At 51.3% G+C, this 20,491-nt stretch overlaps 1 protein-coding gene across 6 annotated transcripts in view; it reads left to right on the top strand.

Annotated features, from left to right (window-relative positions):
* The window catches only part of RERE (arginine-glutamic acid dipeptide repeats), a 173,832-nt gene that overhangs the window by 71,257 nt on the left and 82,084 nt on the right, over nucleotides 1–20,491 (top strand). For all 6 annotated transcript variants that reach the window (XM_063417493.1, XM_063417492.1, XM_063417488.1 and 3 more), the window contains exons 4-5: nucleotides 14,916–15,021; nucleotides 17,262–17,358. In XM_063417493.1, the coding sequence (XP_063273563.1) occupies nucleotides 14,916–15,021; nucleotides 17,262–17,358 (203 nt within the window). The remainder of the gene's footprint in view (nucleotides 1–14,915; nucleotides 15,022–17,261; nucleotides 17,359–20,491) is intronic.

The following is a 20,491-nucleotide window of genomic DNA, read 5'->3' as shown; positions in this document are numbered from 1 at the left end:
TTGTGCCTGTGTGTTTACTTGATGGAAGCATCTTGACTGTGGAGCTTTCTCCTTGAAGCCTGATTTGAATGGAGTATACAGCTGGATTGCCCCAGGGCCTTGTAACAATTTATAGTCTGGATGGAAAGGCAGAAGTGCATAAAAAGACAGTTGTGAAATGCTGCTAGTGCCCTGTAATAGAAAATCTGGGTATGATGACCTTGGCTGCGTGGGCCTCCGGGATCGCTCTGCTCCCATCCAAAGGATTATAAAATGGAAAGTGTTGCATCTCACCTGGAATGAAGGAGGAGAAAAAAATCAAAAGAAAATTGTTTTTCTAAATTATGCAGTTGATGCTTCCTCTCCTTTGCATTCCTCCTGCATGTGGCCTTGCATTTTAGCAACCATGTTAAATTTACATCTGTTATTCTCTGCACTGTTACAGGAGCTGGGGTTTTTGCATGCAAATATCTGGGTGAGGTTTCTGTAGCCACAAGCATTTATGTATTTAAAAGCCTCATTCTGTTTGCAGATGAATTGATGTTCTGTTCCTGAACTGCAGCTGAATTAATTTGTGGCAAATTTTTCCTGGCCAGTTCCGAGGCAGCGTGACCTTTCCTTTTTGGTGTGGAAAAAATGCTGATTAATACAGATTTTTTTTTTCCTGCTTCTCCAGATTCATTGCTCCTTCTACGGCCAAGAAAAGGCAAAAAAAGATTTTCTTCTTCCTCCAAATTACTGCTAAACCTTTTCAAGGCAGGGTTGGACAGGGCTTGGAGTAGTGGAAGGTCCCTGCCCATGGCAGGGGTGGAACTGGGTGGGCTTTGAGGCGCTCCCAGCCCCAGCCAGGCTGATTCCAGGGCTCTGGAGGTGCTGCCCCGTTTGCCATGAAGGGACAGCTCCTTGCTAATAGGAGCCGGATGAATGAGACGTTTGAATGAGCACTGAATTATTTAAAATAAAAGATTTAGCCTGCGAATGAGATTGGCTTTTCTGTGTAATGTGCAGCGGGTGGAAGCGCTGCTGTGGCTGCAGTGGGGCACGGTGGGGTGGCAGTGTGGGTGGCAGTGTGGGGTGACAGTGTGGGTGGCAGTGTGGGTGGCAGTGTGGGTGGCAGTGTGGGTGGCAGTGTGGGTGGCAGTGTGGGGTGACAGTGTGGGGTGACAGTGTGGGTGGCAGTGTGGGGTGACAGTGTGGGGTGGCAGTGTGGGTGACAGTGTGGGTGGCAGTGTGGGTGACAGTGTGGGTGGCAGTGTGGGTGACAGTGTGGGTGGCAGTGTGGGTGGCAGTGTGGGGTGACAGTGTGGGGTGACAGTGTGGGTGACAGTGTGGGGTGGCAGTGTGGGTGGCAGTGTGGGGTGACAGTGTGGGTGGCAGTGTGGGTGACAGTGTGGGTGGCAGTGTGGGTGACAGTGTGGGTGGCAGTGTGGGTGGCAGTGTGGGGTGACAGTGTGGGGTGGCAGTGTGGGGTGACAGTGGGGGTGGCAGTGTGGGGTGACAGTGGGGGTGGCAGTGTGGGGTGGCAGTGTGGGTGACAGTGTGGGTGACAGTGTGGGTGACAGTGTGGGTGACAGTGTGGGTGACAGTGGGTGCAGGGCTTTGCAGAAGTGGCAGCAGTGATGGAGGATCAGAGGTGACAGTTTAAGGATTGCATGGCAGGGGCTGCTCAGTGATTAAATCCACTGATGCTGTCACTGAGCCGTGAGGCTGCAGATAACATTCTCTCCCTGTGCTGGAAACAAGAATCAATACAAACTCCTTGACAGGGGCTAAATTATTAAATAGAGCCTTCCTTACAATGTTTCATTATCTGGGATTTACCTCAGCTGGTGATTTGTCAGCAGCACAGGGAGATTTGCTGGGCGTTTTGTATTAAAATAATTCCAGATGCATATGAATCCATTTTGATAATTCCCCTCCTTTTTACAATGCTTCTCTGTGTATTTTTTTTTTTTTTTTTTTTGGTTGCTATTACCCAGATGCCACTTTGAATTCTCACACAGATCCTAAGCTGTGCTGCACAGTGAGGTTTGGGCTTGTCACATCTGTGTAAAAATAAATTCTTTTTGTATGGCAGACTGTTCTCTAAGTGCTGCTTTCAGGCTGTTAAATTAGCAGGGGATTTGCAGTGTCTCTCAGGTGAGCTTCAGAATTGAGGGAAGAGGCATGAGGCTGCTCTGTGGATTTATGGGTACTGGAGTTTCACTGGACTCAGCTGAAATATAGAGCAGCATTCTTTTTATTTTATTGTGCATCTTCTGAAGGAAGGCAGGAGCAGGAACCATCCATTCTGAGCCAGCTAAACCAGAATATTTAGCATTCCCAACGTGCTCAGGGCTGTGTTCAGACCTGGCTGAGATCTTTAATTTCATCAGTGCCATTATTTTGTCAATTAACCGACATTTACCATTTTCTGTGAGATTTTGGGGTTGTTTTCCTGAGTAGCCTCGATAGTGAAATGCTCCAGTGCAGCTGAATTAATTCCTGCAGAGCTGCAGTGTTGTGTCACAATTACATCATGGCCTTTTGGAGAGGCAGTGCTCATGTTTGGAGGTTTAAAGCAGATGGCAGCATTGTTCAGAGTGAGCATTAAACAGCTGGAAGTTAAGGCTAGATGTGTCTTTTTTAGGGCTCCAATCCAGCTCTGCCTCCGTGCCTTCCATATGGCCTGGGTCTTTGCAATTGCAATCCAGACCTTACAACTTAGGGGCTACAGAAAAAACCCCCAAACACACATACAAACCACCAAAACAAACAAACAAAAACCACACAGAATAATCCACAGGGGGGTTGTTTTGATTTTTTTTTTTTCTTTTTAATGTGCTTGCCCGGTTTGTTTTTGCCCCACTTGGCATCCAGCAGTTGGAATTTTCGTGGCTGGCTTGTTGGCACAGAGCACTGAAGGCTGCCTGGGGGCTGTGGGGGATTATTCCCCCCAGGAAAGGCTCCTGGGCTGATATTTTTAATTTTGTTAAGCCTTTTGTCATGGCAATGTGGCCTTCACCACCCTTAGCTTTTTTATTTTACCTTTCTCCTGTCTTGTTTCCTCCCCCTTACCCCAAGTAAACCTGATTCCTACACCTGTGCTGAGATAATTGAGTGCTAAATAAATCATTGTGTGCCAGCTGGAAAATATGGAGAGAAAAAATGTTATCTCTAGCTTTTAGAAAAAAAAAGTATCAAATTGTACATTAGCTGGGTTTTATGTAGCAAGAGAAAATGGAGTTAGAATAAATTTAGCCATGTCCTCTGGTGTTGAATAGTGAGAGCATCTGTCATGTTTAATAATGCTTCTGACCTTTAGGATTATTGAAGTTGAAATTTTCTCTCTGGTCATTTGGGGGTACTTGAGCACTGTCAGATTTCCTGTGTCTCTGCTCAGCCTCCACAGACACGTTGTTATGCTTCGCGAGCTGCTGAAGATAATTCATTAAAGGAATTTGTTTTCCTGCTTTCAGAAGGCTTTCCTTGAGGAATGTGAAATGTCACGGTGGCCACTGAATTCCAGCGTGTGTCCCATCCCTCAGGGATGTGCTGGGAATTGCTCTTTGAGGTGGGGGTGATGCTTTTCATGCTCTCGTGGCAATGAGGGCTCAGTTCAGGCTTTGGGGTGTGGGGGGCACCCCAAACCTGCCCCAGTGGCAGCTGGCCCTGGCCTGCAGCGTGTCCTGGCAGGGGAGGGATTGGTCACTGTGGGGTGAGGCTGAGCCTGGGACCCCTCTGTGCCAGGGGGGTTTTGTTTGTGTGAGATTAATGCTGGGGAGGGTCTCCAGCAGGCTGAGAGGGACAGAGGAGCTGGCACGGGGACAAGAGGATGGAATGCTCTCTGAACACCTGTGCTGTGCCTGAGTGGCAGGGAAGGCAAAACCTCCTTTTTGTGAATACCTGTGCTGTGCCTGAGTGGCAGGGAAGGCAAAATCTCCTTTTTTTTAACACCTGTTCTGTGCCTGAGTGGCAGGGAAGGCAAAATCTCCTTTTTGTGAGTACCTGTTCTGTGCCTGAGTGGCAGGAAAGGCAAAATCTCCTTTTTGTGAGTGCCTGTTCTGTGCCTGAGTGGTGGGGGAGGCAGAATCTTCCCTTTTACTCAGCAGGGACTGATGGAGCCACTTAGGAAAACGCTTCGAGTCAGCTCCACCTCGTGCCTGTGTGGCAGAGCTTCAGATGCTCTCAGGCTGGGCTTTGTCCCCTGCAGGACCTGGTGTCACCTCTGGGCACTGGAGCAGGGCTGTGATGGATCTGCGTTTTTGACACTGCAGTCACTGAGCACTAATCCATGGAGAATTTGGAGTTGTAATTTTGATTAAAGTGATTGATTTTTTAAAGCAGCCTCGGTTCGTTTTGGGCCATTAGAGGGTATTTGAAAGGAAAATAACTCTTTAATTAAATTAGTAGTGCGTAAGCATCCTGCTCTGCTTTCTAAGCAGAACTTCTGGGGGTTCTTAAATCATCTTCCCTTCAGTTGTTTGTTGGCACATTTTAAGGTTAAAAGTGATGCAAAATTATTAAAACCTACAAACTCGTGCTGAGCAGGTCTTAAACTTCAAATAAAGTTTTTCTTTTGGGAAAACACCCAAGTTATGTTGTGTAAAGCAATTCTTGTCCATCCACCTGGATGTGATATTAATATACCCCCTGCAAGGACTGCTGTCTAAACAACAAAGTGCTTCCTTTTTATTTGTAAAACATCCTCTTTAGACTACAAACACGTCTAAAACGTTCAGTTTATAGAGAGAATCAAATAAATAAGATAAAAGAATATATATGTTTCACTGCTGTGGAATAGAAAGACATAATTTATGCTCTGTGTCTCCCGTCGTTGCGATTAGTGACCCGAGGCTGTTGAACTTCCTCTTTATGGATTGGGAAAATGCTGCGACAGTTTTCAAGGGAATTGCTCTCTTTGAGTTTAAAGAGATGAAAATGGGTCCGCTAACAAGGACCAGCTTCAGCGTGTGCTTTCATATTCGTCGTGTTTAAAAAAAAAAAAGAAGGAAGGCAAAAAAAGAAAAGGCAATTGGGTGCTTTGATATGTGTGAACCACAGGACCCTGCGAGGCAGAAGCTGCAGAATGTGGAACATCAGTCGGGGCTGCAGGGGATGTGCAGGAAGGTGTTCCTGGATGCTCTCTGCAGTGTCTGTGCCTGGCACATTGAGGAGGGTGTTTTCCAAGAGCCCTTTGGGGCCCGCTCCCCTGCCCTGAGGTGTTGTAGTGCTTCCCATGTTGGCATTCCAGGACAGGTCCCAGAGCCAGGAATTCCCTCTCCTGTGCTGGGCTCTGGGCCCAGGGTGGTGATCACCAGCCTGGACTGGGGTTTAGAGCTCCCCGCCCTCAGCTGGGACAAATCTGTGAGGAAATACCTGAAAAGTGCATCGTGAGTTCAGGTGTGGCTTTGTGGGCTTTGCTGCACCCCCAGAACATGAGCCCCTGGAGTTTGGAGCTGGTTTGGGCCTTTCAGCTGAAAACTTCACGCTCTGAAGTGCAAAATTCCATCCAGTGTGGTGAAATATCGTCATAAATCTCTGATCTGGAGGCGATTAAACCAAGGGGCTGTTTGTTACTAAAGACATCGGGCCAGGAAAACAAACAGCTGGGAGCACATCTGGAGCGTGGCTGCGTTTGAAGCAGGCAGGGTAAATATTGAAATTTGAGCTAATACTGCGTTCTATCACAGATTAATTTATCATGTGCTCCTTGGGAGGCACTTGTAGGACGAGTGCTGCAGTTTACACCAGTTCAAGTACCAGAAATGGCTTTGGGTTTGTCAGTGCTGCTTGTGCCAGTGCAGGAATATTTTCGTTCACTTTTCCAAGGTGCTGAGCGCTCGGGGAGCCCCAGCCCTGTTCCCAGGGAGGTGGCACAGCCAGAGCTGCAGGCAGCTGAAACATCAGCATTGATGGAAGCAGGCTTGTCCCCTGAGCCTGTGGCACAGAGAGGCAGAGCCCCTGTTTGATGACATCGTTTCTAACACTTGCATTTTCCCAAATGCTCAGCAGATTGAGGAACCAAGTCCATGGGAGTGTTGAAAACAACGTTCTGAGAAGTGTCTTTGGTAAAAGGAAGCTGATGTAGATCATGAGCCCTCTCTAAAAGGTCAAGCCAAGTTTAATACAAATTCCCTGAATGACTTTTAGTCATTTTTCTGTTTTGTAAGGTTTCCTGCCCGTTTCTGCATTTCTGGGTGATGGTAGCACACAGAATCCTCCTGTTTGCAGTGAGTCTGTGAAGAACTGGCTGTGATGGGGTAAATCCGTGTGCCCAGGCCAGGGGAGAGGCAGCACCCCTCATTCCCAGGATTCACAGAATTCCCATTGCAGGGGGATTCCGGAGCCAGAGCCTTTGAGTCTGGCACTGATGGGTTCCATCCAGTGCCTCCAGTAATAGAGGAAATTAATTTGAGTTCTGCACGAGGACTGAGCGGTTTCTGCTGCTTGGTCTCGAAGCTTTCTGCTGCTGGACCTGGGAGTGAATTAACACCTTGACTTCTTTAATAGAAGTTATTAGTGGCTTCATTTGTTGGGGTTGTAATGCTGTGGTGATTATATGGCCCAAGACAAATGATTAACTTTGGAGCTGTGTGTTAGCTTGGCTGGCTGTGTTCTCTGTAATTCAAACCAGAGGGCACACGGTGGCCATGGGATGTGCAGGAGGTTTAAAAGGCACATTTCTTTATTTCAGAGCTGCTTTTCTTGTGGACCATCTCAGTTGTCTGTATGTTGACACCCAAGAAAAGTGGTTTTTTTCTTTGTATTTCTCTCCCAACTTTTCCTTCGAGATTTTTTTCTCTTTCAGCAGGTAAATGCACCCCGCTTATTCTCAGTGTAGTTATTTCTGATTTTAGTGTTTTCAATATCTGGCTATTTCCAGATGAATGGCGAGCATCTTTCCAATCTTTCAGTTTAGATGAGATTGCAGCCTGTGGAGCTGCTTTGGGGTATCTTTATTTAGTACTGATTTACATATAAATACAAAGAAAAACTCTAAAGCCCGGTGTTGCTCATTTAGCCTTTGATACAGGGGCAGCCAGATCTGTATTAGAAATCCCCTGTGTGGTGAGATACAGTCGTGCCTTCTGCAAATGGACATTTGCTAAGATTGCAGCTTTGTTTCCTTGATGAGCTGCTCTGGGTGCTGCCCATTAATTGCTGGCAGGGTTTTTGTGGAGGCTGTGTCTGGCCCTCTTGGCTCAGCCCCCTCGTGTGAGTCGTGTGTGAAAAGCTGATTTTGCTGTGGTGTGAAGCATCAGCTGGTCGATAGCCCGTGTGTCGGGGCAGTTTCTGAGGAGATGTAAACATTCCAGTAAGTGACCATTTCGTGAGTAAATTACGTCCTCTGGGGAGCTGCACAAGGAAACATTCACTTTCCAGGCATTTATTTTCCAAACACACTTTGTTTCCTCGCAGGAGCAGCGTTTGCTTTTGTGGTGAAACAGCCAAGCCACAGGATCTGGCTGATCACTGCATTTTCTTTCCTTTTCTTTTTACAGTTTCCAGTGCCAGCCTGTTGGCAAAGGTGCTTTAATTTTCCCTGTTACAAAATTCCCTGCTCAAGGTGGTATTTTAGCAGGCAGTGAGTGTTCAAACTCCGGGCTGGGTTTGCAGAGCAAACTGTCTCCTGATTGTTTTATCCTCCAGCTCTTGGTGTGTCTTTGTTCAAAGGTAAACCCCTCAGTGAGATGGTAAAGAAAATGTGGCCTCTTGATATTTAAAAGGTGAGAAATCTATTTAAACTGTGTATGATGGCTTCGAATAGCCCCACTGCTGAGTGCTGCTTGTTTTAATAGTAGTGATAAATACTGTGGCTGGTGCTGCTCTGCAATTAGATCTGAGCTATGTGCTATAAATGACATTTAATGGCAAATGTCAGGCGGGGCCCGAATGGTATCTTCATTTCAGTGTTGCACTTCCTTGGCATAATGCTGAAAACACCTTAATGGAATTTAATTACCGGAGCATCCATTCAGAGCTCAGTTAAATGCATTTGTGATCCCATTAGGGGTGGCGGCTGCTGGCTCCTGGTGCTGTGCTGGGCAGGAGATGCTCAGGGGGTCCCTGGCAATTCTGGGTCAGCAGCTCCCTCCCAGTCTGCTGCTGTGGAAAGGCAAAATCTGTGCTCACAGCGGGGCTGGGACAGCACAGAACGGGAGCAGGGGTGCTGTGATCAAAACCAATCCTCATTGCTTTCTCTCTCAGTGGTTCTAATTACAGCCCATTAATGGCTCTGGGTGTGCATTTTGGGAGGTTTGTGCATTAACAGCAGAGATGTGGCACCTCCACGGCCTCACCTGGGATTTGGGAATTGATGTGAAATATGGATTTGTGAATTTGGTGTGGGGTAGGATTTCCCTGCCCGGCTGGGTGCAGTGATACCCTCGAGGGGCAGCAGCTGTGAGCTGGCAGCAACTTCACCTGCACAATTTCCTGCAATTCCATGGAACGTGGAGAGGTGGGTGGGAAAATAAACCCAGGAAACCTGGATGGGAAAAAAGGAAACTGAGCAGAAAGAGACCACAAAGGGATTAAATGAGGTACTAAGCAATGACCCATAACCTTCATGGAAGATCTTATCATACTTTTATTTTAAACCAGCCAGGTTTTAAGCATAACTGGTTTTTTTTTTTTTTTAACAAGATGAAATTCTCTTTTGTCATTTTGGATCGCACTGAAATTTTAAGGGTATTTTATGCTTTAGTGTATTTCACTTAAATGAAAACAGGTGACTTGCTGGTTCTCAGCACAGTGAGCAGCTTTGTTTCTGGTAAAGCTGGGAAGTTGATGGAATAAATAGCACAGTTTATTTTAAATACAGACATCTCTCACGGTCATTACCTGAAATGAATAATGTCCTTTTTCTCCTTTAAAAGCCTGGATGAGGCTGTGTTCAAGGTGAGACACATGAGTGACACTAAATAAAATAAAATAAAGGGCTGCTCGGTGACACTTGTTCCACAGCAGTCAGCTTTGTCAGAACGTGCTGGGTTTGTTGAACTTTGCCTCAGAACTGCAGGGGGGTTGAATTCAGCTCAGGAAATGCAGGGCTGGCTCCTGCTGAGGTGGGAACCACTGCTGCATTCACCGGGCTCAGGCAGCCTTGCAGTGCTGCTTGTTGCATTTCCTGCAGGATCCCCAGAGCTGCAGAAATTCCTGTCCCTGCCTCCCAGCAGAGCAGCCTGTGCTCGCCCAGAGCTGTGCTGGAGCTGGGGCTGTGCTGGAGCTGGGGCTGTGCTGGAGCTGGGGCTGTGCTGGAGCTGGGGGCTGTGCTGGGGGCTGTGCTGGAGCTGGGGCTGTGCTGGAGCTGGGGCTGTGCTGGAGCTGGGGCTGTGCTGGAGCTGGGGGCTGTGCTGGGGGCTGTGCTGGAGCTGGGGCTGTGCTGGAGCTGGGGCTGTGCTGGAGCTGGGGCTGTGCTGGAGCTGGGGGCTGTGCTGGGGGCTGTGCTGGAGCTGGGGCTGTGCTGGAGCTGGGGCTGTGCTGGAGCTGGGGCTGTGCTGGGGGCTGTGCTGGAGCTGGGGCTGTGCTGGAGCTGGGGCTGTGCTGGAGCTGGGGCTGTGCTGGGGGCTGTGCTGGAGCTGGGGCTGTGCTGGAGCTGGGGCTGTGCTGGGGGCTGTGCTGGAGCTGGGGCTGTGCTGGGGGCTGTGCTGGAGCTGGGGCTGTGCTGGGGGCTGTGCTGGAGCTGGGGGCTGTGCTGGAGCTGGGGGCTGTGCTGGGGGCTGTGCTGGAGCTGGGGCTGTGCTGGGGGCTGTGCTGGAGCTGGGGCTGTGCTGGAGCTGGGGCTGTGCTGGGGGCTGTGCTGGAGCTGGGGCTGTGCTGGGGGCTGTGCTGGAGCTGGGGGCTGTGCTGGGGGCTGTGCTGGAGCTGGGGCTGTGCTGGGGGCTGTGCTGGAGCTGGGGCTGTGCTGGAGCTGGGGCTGTGCTGGAGCTGGGGCTGTGCTGGGGGCTGTGCTGGAGCTGGGGCTGTGCTGGGGGCTGTGCTGGAGCTGGGGGCTGTGCTGGGGGCTGTGCTGGAACTGGGGGCTGTGCTGGGGGCTGTGCTGGGGGCTGTGCTGGAGCTGGGGGCTGTTCTGGGTGTGTTTCTGAGCAGGTCTGGCAGCTCTGGTGCCACCCACCCGCCCGGGAGGCAGCAGGTGGCAGCTGCTGGGCACTGCAGCGGTGCCAGCGCCGCGCTGGGGCTGCAGCCCTGGAGCTGGGGCTGCCCCGAGCACAGCCAGCCCTGCAGCCAGCCAGCCCTGCAGCCCGTGTGCCCTGCAGCCAGCCAGCCCTGCAGCCCGTGTGCCCTGCAGCCCGTGTGCCCTGCAGCCCGTGTGCCCTGCAGCCAGCCAGCCCTGCAGCCCGTGTGCCCTGCAGCCTGTGTGCCCTGCAGCCAGCCCTGCAGCCAGCCAGCCCTGCAGCCAGCCCTGCAGCCTGTGTGCCCTGCAGCCCTGTGCCCTGATGGGAGGCTGCCTTTGGCCATGATTTGCAGGGTTTAAAGGTGTGAGCAGCCTCTGTGGTGCTTGGGTGTGTTTGTGGGGCTCTGTTCCTTGCCCTGCCCTGTCCTTCTGTGAGGAACAAGGCCTCAGTGTCCTGCTTGTGGCTGGTGCTGTGTGCAGACAGCGCTGCCTCAAACCCTGTGGACACCACAGCAGAGATGGAGAAGAGCCCTTCTCTGAGTGTGTGCACGCCTGGGGCTGGGCCAGGTGTGTCCCTGCAGGTGTGCAGGGCTCTGTGCACCTGGGAGAGCCTGGGATTCAGGCAGGGGAGTGTGGGGAGAGTTTTACATCTCACACTTACTCCTGTGCCAGGCTGAATTAATTTCCAGCACGCTGAGGTGACTCGGTGAATTCCAGAAGGAGTTTTATTTGTGAATAAAAAGGAGACATGAAAAATTCGTGCTGTAAACAGTCAGAAAATGTCAGGCGCGAGCCATTGTGAAGAAATCCGATATTGTTTTGTCAATAAATTATGCTGTGCCCTGCATAGATCACAGAAATGGGCCTTTACCCTGGAAACAGCAATATTTGATACCCCAGGCAGCTTATTCCCAGCTCAGCTCACACTTGAGTGAATGCACTGATCGATTATCCGCGGCTTTCCCAAGGCTTCTCATTTCCTGCCTCGCATTACTGCGCTCCATCAGCGCTGCTTTGTGCCCAGATAAGCCATCGAGGCATGTTGCCATTAGAAAAGCCCTTGTAGATGGAGCAGTCATTAGATAACAGTAACAGGTTTAGGGCTCGCAGGCTTTGTGCAGGCTCCGGGTGCAGGGCAGGGGCGCAGAGGATTCATCTGCATGTGGCCACATCGCTGCTTTTATTTCACGTTTGTGTTCCTCGCTGAACGCTGACAATGCTGCTCTGTTTGCAAGGAGTAATTATGTGTTGCTATGCAGGCGGCTGAATTAAATAATCAAGCTGCAAAAATAACATTCATTTGTAGTAATAACCTCTGCATTTCCAGGCTGGGTTTGCTTGGCTTACAAACAGCTGATCAGTTTTCTTAATTAATTAGCAAACTGCCTACAAAAAGATACCCTGAGAACGTGAAATTCCACGTGCTGTTGTGGAGAGGGAAGAGGAACAATCCTTGCTGTATCTCTGTAGCTCCTGATTTCCAGATGGGTTCATTTGTGTCCCTCCCCTGTTTGTTTTTTTTTTTTTTTTTAATTCCCACAGTGAATCTGAGCAGTTTTTATTTTTCCTTTTCTCTCCTTTAACTGTTGGTAAATGTCAGAATTGACCAAGAGTAAAAAGCAGTTCTACAGCAGTGAGGTTTCATGGTGGAAGGCAGGTTGGGAAGATGTTCTGTCCCTCGTCCCTGTTTTGCTGTTTGTTTCTCTGAATTGCTGCTATTCCCTGACTCCAGCCTGCCCATCTGTCATCTCCAGCATTTGGCACGTTGTTTCCAGAGCTAGTTGTGAGCTGAAGTGGCTCTAACTAGGGCGAGGAGTGAAGTGCAGTGATTAAAGGCCTCTGGGAGGATCTGCAGGACATCTGTGGTGTGTGCAGGGTTTGGTTCCTCACTGCCCTGCAGAGAACCTGCAGTCTCTGGAGATCTGCTCTGGGTGTGCAGTACCTCTGTTCCAGGGAAAACAGGCACCTTGGGCTTGTCACAGATGCTCTGGAAATCAGGACATGCCCGCTTTTTAAAGAGAACTTGCAGCATTATTTTTTCCCCCTTTAAAGCAGAGGCTCATTTTAAATAGAAGTTGACCAGATGCTTGTGAACTGAGATGCTTTAATCCATTTACAGATCCCATCTAATTCTTGTTCAATGTCCAAAACTGATTCATGCTGTTTAAAAGGAACAAAACCCAAAATGTCAGCGAGAACAAAACCCCCAAATGAGCACTTTGTGAGTGCTGCAGCAAAAGACAATATTTTCATTAAAGGGGAGAATGTGGTTTTGTAGCACAGGGAATCGTTTTGAGCTGACAGAAAGACACTCGAAATTTAAAGCTCTTGCCATGGTTGCAGTTTCTGCAAGCCTGGATTTGGCACGTGAATGTCTGCAGCTTTTCAGATGTAAAGGTGTGAAAAAGGAAAAAAAAAAAAAGTCTCACTTTAGGAGGTAGGGGACACTTCTTTTGTGTGCACATGGTTTGAAAATAAATAGTCTGCCACAGAAGTTGGCGCCTTGACACCTCTGAGTGTAGTCTGCTTTAAAAATGACATACGTATTTAGGAAGTTGGCTGACAAAATAGCATGTCTAGGAATTTCTGTGCCATGAGGGATGTAAATGTGAGGAGGGAGACTCTGACAGACGTTTTGTATTTTTAGCAAGATTGAAGCTTCAGGTTAAACCCCACAGATTCGTCTGTGTTGGAGAGTGGGCACAGAAAAGGGCTTGTCAGGGTGCAGCTGTTAAATGAATTGGACAAAAATGACCAGTGGTGGTAAAATGAGGTATTTAGGAAGGAGATGAGCTCATCCCCCCCAGACAAAACCCCAAAGAAACCCAGAACCCACAACCCAACCAACGCAACCCCAAGTGCATCATTGTCACAGACTTTCCTGTAAACAGTTCCTTGCACATCTCATTGTAAATGATATTTTTGTTGCTGTTTTGCCTGTGTGTGCCACACTGTCTTTATGTGTGTGGATGGGTTTCGTGCCAGAGTGAAGCTCTCTGAGCATCCTCTCAGGGTTTGTGTAACAAGAGTGGGGTTTTTGTCCTCTCAGCTGAGAAATACAAAGAGAATTTGCAGAGAAATGCTGGGTTGCTGTTTCCCATCATTGCTGCAAGCTCCACTAATAGAATTTATGAACTCTTAGTGAGAGGGTAGCAGATTATTTACTTGGACTTTTTTGTCTTGAGAATTCAGAGAGGCTGCTCATAAAAGCTGTGAGCATTATTTCAGAAGAGACAAGTCTGCAACCCCAATTTTTGAACAGCAGGCAGCAGAAATCAGAGCCGCCTCTCGCTCGTTGTCCTTTTGATTGTGTTTTTTCCTCCCCGTGGATCAGAGGAGCTGCTTGGCTCTGATTGCAGATGTTCTTCAGGAAGGGTCCCTCAGCCCTGCCGGGGTTTGGGGCTGGGGCTGTGGAGGTGGCTCGGTCCCAGCTTTCCTGGCACAATGCTGCCACTGGCAGTGGTTTGCTGGTACTGCACGGGCCCTGCTCGGGAAGGGTTTCCCGGCGAGGTTTGGGTGTTTGGATGTTGTTTATTGAGCAGAACAGCTCGGACAGCCGGGGTGGTGCAGGAGGGGCAGTGGGGGCTGCAGCCCGGTGAGTCTGAGCAGGGCTTGAGCAGCGCTCCCGGACCGGGCTGCAGGAGGGGAAAACCAACTGCAGCTGCCTCATGCCCCAGGAATGCTCCTTTCCCTTCGGGCCTTTGTTTCTTCAAGTGTTTGGAGCAGCAGGAGAACTGCAGACCAAGGGGTTTGGAGATAAACTCAGCAGTCTGGAGTGACTTGATCTAAAAATTCTCTTTAAGTGCTGTTTCTGCTTTGGTTTCCTTCTAAGAAGGAACAAATTGGTGGCTGGAGCCTCAATGGAAAAAGAGCATTTGGGGAAGAGAGTTCTGTGTAAATTGTGCTGTGAGGTTGATGAGCAGTCAGAGCCTGTAATTATTGTGATTGAAGTGCAGTATCATATTCTTTTGTGTAATAAAGAACGTCTATGATTATGTCTGGATCCATCTGTCCTTGGGGGGATAAAATCTATTATCTCTTGGTTTCCACTGCTGAGAATGGTTGCACTGAATGCTGTTACTCTGGGTATTCTTTTTTGCATGTTTGGCCATAAATACTTCTTATTTGTGGAAATTAGCAGACTGCATGAGGCCAGAAATGGCAATCCTTTTCTGATCCCCGGGTTAATTAGCATGAGTGAGTGGATTGGGGTTTGCTGGTCAGATGAAGACACAACTGCCCGGCGGTCTGGGCAGGAAATCAGTCACAGGCTGGGGAAATGCTTTGCTCCCTCTGGGTGTGACCCTGGGGTTTTCCCAGGGGGGCTGTGGGGCTGTGGGGCTGTGGGGATGGGGGCTGTGGGGCTGTGGGGCTGTGGGGCTGAGGGGCTGTGGGTCTCTGGGGCTTTGAGGCTGTGGGACTGTGGGGCTGAGGGGCTGTGGGGCTGAGGGGCTGAGGGGCTGTGGGGCTGTGGGGCTGTGGGGCTGTGGGGATGGGGGCTGTGGGGCTGTGGGGATGGGGGCTGTGGGGCTGTGGGGCTGTGGGGCTGTGGGGATGGGGGCTGTGGGGATGGGGGCTGTGGCCCTGTGGGGCTGTGGGGCTGTGGCCCTGTGGGGCTTTGGGGCTGTGGGGCTGAGGGGCTGTAGGGCTGTGGGGCTGTGGGGCTGTGGGTCTCTGGGGCTTTGGGGCTGTGGCCCTGTGGGGCTGTGGGGCTGTAGGGCTGTGGGGCTGTGGGGGCTGTGGCTCTGTGGCCCTGTGGGGCTGTGGGGCTGGGGGCTTTGGGGCTGTGGCCCTGTGGGGCTCTGGGCTGGGGGCTGATTTCCCGGTTGTTTTCCAGAGCAAGAGGGACCATCTGCTGATGAATGTGAAGTGGTACTACCGCCAGTCTGAGGTGCCTGACTCGGTGTACCAGCACCTGGTGCAGGACAGGCACAACGAGAACGGTGAGTGCTCTGCTCAGACAGCCCTGCCCTGCTCCTGCCTTAACCCCAGTTCTAACTGAGCTAACTCTGCCCCGCTCCTGCCTTAATCCCAGCTCTAATTGAGCCAGCCCTGCCCTGCCTTAATCCTGGCTCTAACTGAGCCAGCCCTGCCCTGCTCCTGCCCCAATCCCAGTTCTAACTGAGCCAGAATGGGGACTGGGCTCTGCAGAGCCAGCCCTGCTCTGCCCCAGTTCCAGTTCTAACAGAGCCAGAACACTTCTGCCCAGGTGTGGATCCAGGCCACGGTGTTAGAAAAGGGCTGCTGGTTTCTGACCTGCCTGGTGTCACTGGTGTGTGTCCTGTCCCTGGAATCAGGGGTGTTCCAGGTGTGCCAGAGGTGCTGGGCTTCTGGTGTTATTAATAAAAAATAATTATTCACTCATTAATATTAATCATTAATTAATTATTAATTATTTTCCCATGGTATTATTAATAATTAATAGCAACAGCAGCCATAGTAGTATTATTATGATCATTATTATTATTCTCTCCTTGAGAGAGGACAGAAAAGCAAAACAACCCTGGATCCCTGGTAGGCCTCCTGGACACTGTACTGATAATAACTGAGCATCAAATATCTGCAGAAATTGGGGATCTCCTCTGTTTTTTGTGGTTCTGCTGCAGTTTTGTGAGAACTGAGTCTTTTACAGCCATGCTTACACACATGAATATTCACTGTGGCTAATCCTGAGTGAGGGATGGAACTGAAGCACTTGGAGCTGAGTTTCCCCTTTTCTCTTTGCAAAAACAAGTGTGATCTTGGGTTCCACAGAAGCAGAAGAAACTTTAGTACATATCCCAGTGTCATTTATCTCCTGCCTCCAGGGAAGACATAACATTTGCTTCTCTTCTTACCAGCAAATTTCCTTGAGGCAACTGTTAAAAATTCTGAAGATACTCCAAGGTGAACCGTGATGATAAAAGTTGATGATTGAAATATGGAATGCAGCAACTTTCTGGTGCCTGACAGAACAAAGTTGAGCACACGTTCCCCTTTTAAAGGACATTTTGTGTGTGCTTTTAGCAAAAGCTCCACAAGTCTAACATTTCTGTTACTAATTTATTTGAAACTTCTAACAATGAGATTACAGGCACAGTGTCAAAAAGTACTTTTGATAGCGTGGCTGCTTTTTAATGCAGTCTCCTGTGTGTGGAGAAGAACTTTGGTGTCTTCCTCAAAGGTATTAGAAAGAAGTCATGGAAAAAGTTGTCTTCCAGTTCTTTGTTAACACTCAGAATTTTCTGTGTTTGAACAGGAATATCAATATTTACCTCAAAGCCAGAGCACTGTGCAGTTACCACTGTCAGGATTTTGTTGAAGATTTGACATTAAATATGCACAAGAACCAATAACTTATCCTGAAAACCAGAACAAATGAATTTCCTTGGTTCCTTTCACCCGGGAGTGACTGCTCCCAGAGGTCCAGATGTGTCACCCAGGCCCTTAAAAGCTTTTTCCCTTCACAAGTCCTGGGGGAATCGATGGATAAGAATAGATGGGATGTTCTTATGATGTTCTTATGATGCCTTGGGAAGGCTGACCTGGAACAGAGACTGCACAGAGCTGGAGAATAAAGCAGAGATTTATTGAGAGGCCTTTAGGCCTTAGGGCAGGACAGGAGCCCAGGTGGACCCAAAATGGGCACAAAATGGACCACAGGTCACGAGGTCTCACACTGTTACACATTTTGGTCCATTTGCATATTGAGCTTTAACTGTCCAATTCCAGCTTCAGGTGATGCAGTCCCATCCTTGTTCCTCCCTCCAGCCCCCCTTGTTTGTGCTTTTTGCCCTGAACACTTGTCCCAGCTGTCCTTGGTGTGCAGCAGGAACAGGATTTGTTTTGTGCAGAGCTGAGTGAGCCTGAGTGTGAGCTCAGAGCTGCACCCCTGGGCAGCGCAGAGCCTGAAATACAGGAAAGATAAAACTTCAGGCATCCCTTACACCTTAATCCTCCCATCCCACACTGCACTGACCGTGTGAGCAGCTGTTTGTCACCTCGAGTGTGCCTCTGAGGAGCACCCTGGGGCTGTGAGCTCCAGGGGCACTGCCCAGGGGCACTGCCAGGGCTGTGTTGGTGCTCTCCCCTGCCAGGGGCACTGCCAGGGCTGTGTTGGTGCTCTCCCCTGCCAGGGGCACTGCCCAGGGGCGCTGCTGGCCCGGCTGCTGTGTCAGGGCTGTGTTGGTGCTCTCCCCTGCAGATTCGGGCCGGGAGCTGGTGATCACAGACCCGGTGATCAAGAACCGCGAGCTCTTCATCTCCGACTACGTGGACACGTACCACGCTGCTGCCCTCAGGTCAGAGCTGGGGACATCCTGGGGGACAGCCTGGGGCTGGGGGACAGCCTGGGGGACAGCCTGGGGCTGGGGGACAGCCTGGGGGACAGCCTGGGGCTGGGGGGACAGTCTAGGGGACAGCCTGGGGCTGGGGGACAGCCTGGGGGATATCCTGGGGGACAGCCTGGGGCTGAGGGACAGCCTGGGGGACAGCCTGGGGCTGGGGGGACAGCCTGGGTGGGACAGCGGTTCCTGGGGCTGGGGGGGCAGCCTGGGGGGACAGAGGTGTCTGGGGTCACTCGCAGCCAGCCCAGCTGTGTCCCCTCCCTGCAGGGATGCATTGTTCTCTGCTGTGGCCCAGCTGCAGTGCTGCAGTGCTGCAGTCCCCTCTCCATCGCAGTCAGGCCGTGGTGCTCAGTTGTTGTTGTTTCCCAGTGCTGCCAGTTCAGGTCCTTGCTGGTTCCTGCAGCAGCACCGCCCTTCCCTCAGAGCCTGATTCCCCTGGGGGCAGTGGCACCTCCTGCAGCCCTGGCTCTCCCTGGTTTGGTTGCATTCAGGGCTTTCTCTGAGTGCCCTCCATGGTCACAGCTCAGCGCAGAGCTGAGGAGAACCTGCCTGCCCAGGGGGGAACGGCCCAGCTGTGTGCCCTGCCCTGCTGCCCAGGTGTGTGCCCTGCCCTGGGGCCCAGGTGTGTGCCCTGCCCTGGGGCCCAGGTGTGTGCCCTGCCCTGGGGCCCAGGTGTGTGCCCTGCCCTGGGGCCCAGGTGTGTGCCCCGGGGCCTAGGTATGTGCCCTGCCCTGGGGCCCAGGTGTGTGCCCTGCTGCCCAGGTGTGTGCCCTGCCCTGGGGCCCAGGTGTGTGCCCTGGGGCCCAGGTGTGTGCCCTGCTGCCCAGGTGTGTGCCCTGCCCTGGGGCCCAGGTGTGTGCCCTGCTGCCCAGGTGTGTGCCCTGCCCTGGGGCCCAGGTGTGTGCCCTGGGGCCCAGGTGTGTGCCCTGCTGCCCAGGTGTGTGCCCTGCCCTGGGGCCCAGGTGTGTGCCCTGCCCTGAGGCCCAGGTGTGTGCCCTGCTGCCCAGGTGTGTGCCCTGCCCTGGGGCCCAGGTGTGTGCCCTGAGGCCCAGGTGTGTGCCCTGCAGTCCAGGTGTGTGCCCTGAGTCCCAGGTGTGCGCCCTGGGGCCCAGGTGTGTGCCCTGCCCTGAGGCTCAGGTGTGTGCCCTGCAGTCCAGGTGTGTGCCCTGCAGTCCAGGTGTGTGCCCTGCCCTCTGCCCTGCCCTGAGGCCCAGGTGTGTGCCCTGGGGCCCAGGTGTGTGCCCTGCCCTCTGCCCTGCCCTGAGGCCCAGGTGTGTGCCCTGGGGCCCAGGTGTGTGCCCTGCCCTCTGCCCTGCCCTGAGGCCCAGGTGTGTGCCCTGCAGTCCAGGTGTGTGCCCTGCCCTGCAGTCCAGGTGTGTGCCCTGCTGCCCAGGTGTGTGCCCTGGGGGCCAGGTGTGTGCCCTGCCCTGCAGTCCAGGTGTGTGCCCTGCCCTCTGCCCTGCCCTGAGGCCCAGGTGTGTGCCCTGCGGCCCAGGTGTGTGCCCAGCCCTCTGCCCTGCCCTGGGGCTGCTGTTCTGCCACCTCCAGGCCTTTGCCTGAGCTGCCCAGCCTGGCAGGGCTGAGGGAGACCCCCTCCCTTCAGATGTTACCAGATCCCAGCACAAGCGTTATTTGTCAGCTGATTTTCAGCATGCCAAACATGCATGGATATTGTCGAGATGCAAATTGAATAATCTCCCTGATAATGGTGCTCAGATGGTGTTTCACCACAGCCATCTGGAGACATTTTTTTGTTCAGAGTCACTTTTTGCTGAAGCCACTTACTTCAAGACAAACTGGCTTCTGTTCTGGCAGGGGGGAAACCTTTGATTTTGAAACCTTTCTTATAAACCAGAGCATTCCAGCAGTGTGCTGGAGCCCCTGGAATTCCAGAGTCCCTTCCAGTGTTAAATCAGGAGCTTGGCTGTCCTGGTGGGGCCAGGCTGGAAATCTGCTCCAACACTGAACAACTCAGCTCTGTGTCTGAGTTTTCCCTGGGACTGTTTTAACTCCCCTTCTGCATCCTTTCAGTTCTTTTCTTTCCTTTTAAAGAAAAGATAGAAACGGAAAGATAAAAATGGAATATTCGTGTGTGCCAAACAAACTTGAAAAATAACCTCTGAGTGTGCGAGATGAGCAGAAGGGTAATTGCACATGGTGTTCTTGCAGAGAACACGGGGGAGGCAGAGTGTGTTGTGATGCATGAAAGGTTAACATGAAATTCTAATTTATTGTAATACGGAATTATTTCTCTGCCCTCTGCAAACAAATGGCCCTGGACACACAATGAATTGGTGACAAACTGGAGAATAAAACCAGTGATTGTAACTCCCAATGTTCTGCTCTAACCAGTGGAAAAGCTGAACTGGAGGGTAGTTGTAGATCTCTGTGGAAGTGTGTAATAAGGGTGATGTGCTTTTTGCCTCTCTGGTCAATCTTGGTGGTGAAAAGCAGAGCTCCTGGTCTGGAGTGCTGTGAGCAGGACGTGCTGCTGCCATCCACAGACAAATGCAGCTGAACTGGAAAATGCTTATTAGCTGGCAGGTGAATTATTGGAAGGAAGCTAAACCTCCTTCCCCAGAATACTTCTAAAATGTGAATTTAATGTGAAATATCAAAACAAATCCCCCTGCTCATTTTCTGCCTCTCTAAATGACTAAACCTGGAAAGCAGCATCAGCCTCCAGGGAGAAAAGCAGTGCTAGTGAGCAAGCCTGGCCCGCAGTGTGGGGCCTCTCACAGACCTTGCTGCTGGGTCTTTACACCCTGCCAGGACCTGGGCAGTGTCCAGGGCTGCTTTGGCTCTGCCAGGACCTGGGCTTGGGCTGGGAGCTGGGCAGGCACGGGGGCAGCTCTGCAGCTGCCTCCACTCCCAGGGGGGATTCTGTCCCAAAACAGCCCCGACTTTATTCACCCTCCAAGACTTTACTCACCCCCATCCTGCTCCAGCAGTCTAGTGAGAGCTCCTGGTCCAGGGCAGGGCTCTGAGAACCTTCTAGAAGTGCTTTACCAATTTTGGAAGTGCTTTCCCCTTTTTGGAAGTGCTTTACCCTTTTTGGAAGTGCTTTCCCCTTTTTGGAAGTGCTTTA

The sequence above is a fragment of the Prinia subflava genome, chromosome 21, assembly GCF_021018805.1.
Source record: "Prinia subflava isolate CZ2003 ecotype Zambia chromosome 21, Cam_Psub_1.2, whole genome shotgun sequence".
NCBI lineage: Eukaryota > Metazoa > Chordata > Aves > Passeriformes > Cisticolidae > Prinia > Prinia subflava.
Note: the sequence above shows the minus strand (reverse complement) of the source record. Positions and strands in the feature narration are given on the sequence as shown.